At 38.6% G+C, this 6,000-nt stretch overlaps 1 protein-coding gene across 1 annotated transcript in view; it reads left to right on the top strand.

The window, feature by feature from the left end:
* ANKS1A (ankyrin repeat and sterile alpha motif domain containing 1A) overlaps nt 1–6,000 on the top strand; it is a 276,183-nt gene that overhangs the window by 131,814 nt on the left and 138,369 nt on the right. The window contains exon 10 of the mRNA XM_042780753.1: nt 2,796–2,888. Coding sequence (XP_042636687.1) covers nt 2,796–2,888 — 93 coding nt within the window. The remainder of the gene's footprint in view (nt 1–2,795; nt 2,889–6,000) is intronic.

A 6,000-nucleotide genomic window follows, 5' to 3' on the forward strand; every position in this document is an offset into this window, starting at 1 on the left:
CCTCTTTCATTATTAGGCACAGATGAATTAAGCAAATTCAGCTGTGGGGGATGCGGCTTCCCTTTAAGTGGTGCTTGCAGGTGATGCCCATTAGGGGGAGCTAGAGCCTTTGCGAGAAGCAGCACAGGGTTACTCGAGTAAGATGCTAATAACCAGGTTCCTAAGGGGCTTAACCACTGATTTACAAGTCTCTTTGTTCCACCCTGCTCTAGGAATCTAGCTTTTGATGGTCTTGATAAGTAGAAACTGATGCATGTTGAGGTACAGGCTATGTCATTTATTTGGATTTATTGTGATGGTGCTGTTTTCTTGCTCCTTGGTAATTAACTGTGGCCAAGGAACTTTTCTGTATCTTGGTAGACAAAATGTATAGATGGTTATCTATAAATCAACCCTATACTTATAGGCCCACAGTTCACATTAGGAAAAAAAGAGGCTTGTGGGTGCTTTGCATTCCTTCCCGTGTCCTTCCTTGATGGCCACATCTTCCATGAAATGCTTCCATAGTGTTCTTTCTAGGTTCTTTTAGCCTTGAAAGATTTCTAGGATGGGTCTTTGTTGTTGTTGTTGTTGTTGTGCTTGTTTTCCCTCTGGTGGGTTTACTGGTAGAGGATATGGGCCTGCTCCTTTGGCTATTCACTTCTTTATAAGGCGATGTTAGGACCAGACTGGTTCCTGTAGTTTTCACAGCAAAGAAGGTAGTAAAAATGGGACTTGGTAGGAAATCAGGTCGATAAAGCTTTGTTTGGCTTGAAAGTAGAAGCCTGTTTTGAAATTGTTGCCATTGAGCATCTGTCTGGTTCCAGGAACTATGGGAATGACTGACCTATCAAGAAATAATACTGAGCAGTGGAGAGTGTTTTAAGAGAGATCATAGATGCCAAATGCTAACCCTGGCAGCTTCTAAAACATGAGACACATCCATCTTTGTAGATTTCTCTGGGACTGTCACATAATTCAGCATTCACCTCCCCTTTTGGAAATAGTCCGTTCTAGCAACCAACCTACAAGCCAGGGAATGATCTTGTAGGCCAACTCCTATCTGAGGCCCCTACCCCATTCCCTGTAGGATTATCAACCATGAATAGGGCTTTGGGATATCAATATTAAAGGTACTGAAAGGGCTCTGGTGGTGTAGTGGTTAAGGCATTTGGCTGTTAACCAAAAGGTCAGTGGTTTAAACCCACCAGCTGCTCTGTGGAAGAAAGATGAAACAGTCTGCTTCTGTAACGGATCAGAATCGACTTTATGGCAGTGAATTTGGTTTCGTTTGGAAAACTACTGAAGGTACAATAGCAAATCTCTCTTTAGTTTTTAGCTTTCAGGTATCCTTCACCAAGATACTTCTATGTATCCCTGAAATTTTCTGCTTGTGATCTAATTCATTGTCCCTCTTTATTAGTGACTTTCTTGCTCTAGAATATAGATCAGCAAGCTGGGGCCCACAAATAGCTGCATGTTTTTGTAATACTTCTATTTGACCCTAGCTATGCTCATTCATTTATGTATTGTGTATGACTACTTTTGCATTACAAAGTTGAGTAGTTCCAGCAGAGACTGAATGGCCTGCAAAGTCTAAAATATTTTTTCTATGATCCTTTAAGAAAAAGCTTGCCGTCCCCTCCTCTAGGGAAGACAAATGACGTGTTCCTTTTTAAAATGGGCTTAGATGAAATAGGGTTTTCATATGCTAATGGTATATTGTACAGTTGGCTCTCTGTATCTGGGGGTTCTGCATCCACAGATTCAGCCAATCATAGATTGAAAATATTTGGAAAACAAAAAAGAATTCCAGAAAATCCCAAAAAGCAAAACTTGAATTTGCTGCACACTGAGCACTATGCTGAATTCATACCAATGGAGTGATGTGTAAGCATACCCTACTGTAGCTTCCCACCATTTCACAGATCCTCAGTCTGTCTCCAGCACTCATTTGAGCATTGTTCGCCTCACGTCTCGTTCCTTCACTACTCATGCTGTGTACACCTTTTGTTTCTGTGGGGAAAAAAATGTTTTCTAAAAAGCAATTAAGTGGTGAAAACAATTTCTCAATGGCTAAGAGGGAGCATAAAGTGCCGTTTACATAGCATTTACACTGTGTTAGGTATTATAAGTAATCTAAAGATGATTTTAAGTATACAGGAGGATGTGTGTAAGTTATATGCAAATACTATGCCATTTCATAAAAGGGACTTGAGTATCCATGGATTTTGGTATCCATGGGGAGTCCTGGAATCAATCCCATTGATACCAAGGAATGATTGAAGTTATCATTGAGGTAGCTAAGGGTAAGAGACTAGTTCTGAGTTTTTTGCTAATAAATGGAGATAGATTGATATCAGAGCATTAAAGTTTGAGCAGGAATTAATCTATCTTCATCAGGATAAACTCAGTGTTTTTGGTGTGTTAGAACTATTTGACAAGTTCATCCTTTGAATCTAGTGTTTCATCTTTTTAGAGTAGACTAAAAATTGAGCCACTGATTTTCCTGTACTGCAGTTTTATATATCAGTATTATGAAGGATAGTTTCAAAGCAAGATGGTTATGTGTTGTCAGTACTACTATTTCTTTCCGTGTAAGATATGAAAGAAGAATTTATGATTTCTGCTATAAACATCAAAACCAAAGAGCACACTAATTGTTTTGTGTGTGTGTGTGCAGGGTTTAGTCTCCCAAGGGAGTTCTTTACATTATTCTTCTTGGTTTCTAAGGGCTAAAATAAGAGTAAACCAAAAAGTTAGATACTTGAAGAAAAAGATGGTAAAATAATTTTTTTTTTTTTTAATTTCTACAGAGGGAACGTCCACCGCCTCCAGCAAAGCCACCACCTGATGAGGAGGAGGAAGACCGTGTAGATAAGAAGTATTTTCCTTTGACAGCTTCTGAGGTAGAGGGTTGAGAGTTTCTGCCCATCACTGAAATATGAGATTGTTGGAAAGTATATCATTGTGTGCTTACAGAAGACTGCTTTCTCATTTCCTTATTACCTCTTTGGATTAGTAAGTTTGTATTAGTAGTAATTTTAGTGAATTTGTATGCATAGGTAATCTGGAATAAGATCTTTCAAACTCACGCAAAAGTACTAAACAAAGAATTTTAATATAGATCTATAGCAGACAACTCACTATAGATTTGAGGGGTCACTATGAGTTGGGGCCAACTCAACGACACATAACAACAACAACAACATAGCAGACGAGCCAATTGTTGATCTGCCTTACAATGTGAAAGTAAAACATGCGTATTTTCTCCTGGCTCTAATAGGCTAAACAGTCTCATTTTCGCTTTTGTACCTGTATTGTCTTTTTTTTTTCTTCCCGTGTTGTCTTTTAATACCCAGTGTAGTGTATCCCTGAATTCCTATTCTCTAGACTGAGCCATAGTAGCAAGCTTTGATGATTCTCTTCCAAACATCTTATTTGTTTTTGCCAGGGCTTCAAACCAGTTTGAACTGGTTCAGTCATGGCCAACAAAGTAAAATCAGAACAGACACAAATATTTAAAACTTGAGTGAACTAGAACAATAGCTGGAATAGGGAAAATTACAGGTTGAAGCCCTGGAATGGGAAACCCAGGAGAGATAGTGAGCAGTTTCAGGAGCCTGATACAGAAGATTGAGTATTGCTAGGACTGTGGAGAGCAACACACATTCAAAGCATGCTGTTGGCCACTAGCTTTGAGCGGGGCATCGTTGTTTCCAACTCTACCATTTGTGAGATTGAATTACCATGCAACATGCACACTGCCCTTGTTTTCTAAGAAGAAGATTAAGGTTTTAGCAGGGCAACTCATAAATTTTCCCATTCCAGTTACTGTTCCGGTTCACCCACATTTTATAAATTTGAGTCTGTTCCAGTTTCACTTTGTGGGCCATAATTGAACCAGGAAGAACTGGTTTGAAGCCGTGGTTTTTGCATTTCCCTGTTCTTTTCACATGAAGAATCTACACCAAGACAAACATGGAAAGTGTCATGACTCAATTAGAAAAGAAATAGGAGTCATGAATTGAGTGGGAAATATCAAAGAAGTTTGTTTGAAGAGAGCAGTCCACTTTTTTTAAGAAAATAAATTTTATCATTGGGCAAATAATCTCACTTAGGTATATGAAGAAAAGATGAGTTTTCTTGCTCTTTCATTTTCAAGATGCTCCTTTAACACTTACTACAATTCAGAGAATATGTTTATTGAGTATTCAAAATATTACTTAATCTCAGTAGTTGTTTTCTAGTTATTCATTGCCTATTGTTCTTTAGTAATAGTAATTTAAAACTCAGTTAATATAAATCAGTTATTTAAGTATCATTACTTTATCCTTGGAAGTCAGAATTAGTTATTTTTTTAAAGTATTGTCATGTACCATCCAGTGACACAGTTATTTTATTCACTATGAACACATGGAACCAGAAGGATGGCTTTTGTTTAATATAATGAATAAATACAAGGAAGCCCTTTTAAAAATACAAAAGTCACTGTTGGCAATATGGAAAATTTCTGTGCTATGTACAAATTCTGTCTTCTTATCTTTCTTTCCCTGAATTACAAAATACTTATTATCGGACCTCAGCTGGAAATGCACTGCCTTAAGTAATACTATATTGCCACTAGATACAAGTGCATGTGGTAAATTCCTACACGTTTTTATATAAATGGAAGTTTGCATCAATACTCTTTTTATACAAGGAGAAACCGAGTAATATGGAGCTTATTCACATAAGGCTTAATCTCTGTAAAAGCTCTGTGCCCCTTTAACAAGGACTTAGATTAAAATTCCTAATGATTAAAATTCCTAATGCCTGAGAGGGTAAAGACAAGGTTCTTAAAGAAATACTGGATGACTAGGAGTTTCTGTTCTCCCAAGGCTTTCTAAAGCATATGGTTTGGCAGTAACAGCAGATAAGTGCTCGGCTGCTAACCAAAAGGTTGGTCATTTTGAACTCACCCTTTGGCTCACGGGAGAAGCCTTTTGCTGTGGAGTTAATTCCGACTCATAACAACTCTATAGGACAGAGTAGAATTGCCCCCATAGAGTTTACAAGACTGTAAATCATTCTACAGAAGCAAACTGCCACATATTTCTCCCGCGGAGCACCTGCTAACCCTTTGCTTAGCAGCCAAGTGCTTAACCACTGATCTGCTGCCATAAAGATTAAAGCCTAGAAAACACTATGAGGCAGTTCTGCTCTGTCACATGGTGTCACTATGAGTCAAAATTGACTCCAAGGCACCTGTTGTTATTATGTGCTGTCGAGTCGGCCCCGACTCATAGCGACCCCTCCTTGGGTTTCCGAGGGAGTATCACTACGGAAGTAGATTGCCCAACCTTCCTTCCGAGGAGTGGCTATAGAGGGTTTGAACCGCAAGCTTTCTGGTTAGCAATCAAGTGCCTGAAGACACTATGCCACCAGAGCTCCTCGAAGACACCTAATTAATAAAAGGAATTTCTATTCGCCCAAGGCTTTCTAAAGAATATAATTTGACAATGACACAGTATCAAGAAGTAGGGGGAAGAATCTCTATATTATTAGTCTCCTGGATGGAGACTCTGTCTGAGCTACGTGTTGGGAATTTGCTTCTGAAAACCATGGAATTCTGGGTCTGTTGAACCAGCATAGTTAGTATTTGGAAGATTGTGTAAATCCTGACTGATTATTTAGTGGTGGTTATAGGTACATGAACAGAGAGGTGATGTGGCCTGGGTCATTATTCTTTGTAATGACCCATATGGATTTTTTTCCTTTACCATAGTCTAAGTGAGTAAGTCTCCAAAAGTGAATTTTTTTGTTTGTTTGGTTTTGGACTCTGTAGTCTTCATCACCTTTATTTCTTATACTCTCGAAGCTTTAGTATCTAAATGACAGATCTTACGAGGCATAGGTTTCATCAAAGTTTAGACTTTTATATTTGGTAAGCAATCTGCCTGCAAAAACGGCAAGGAGGCCACATTTCCTGACCTCCTCTAATCTCACAAGAGGAAGACAGCAGTAACCCAAGGCCTATTA

Source organism: Orycteropus afer, unplaced genomic scaffold, assembly GCF_000298275.1.
Source record: "Orycteropus afer afer isolate SDZICR_OR568_19922 unplaced genomic scaffold, OryAfe1.0 scaffold00059, whole genome shotgun sequence".
Lineage (NCBI taxonomy): Eukaryota > Metazoa > Chordata > Mammalia > Tubulidentata > Orycteropodidae > Orycteropus > Orycteropus afer.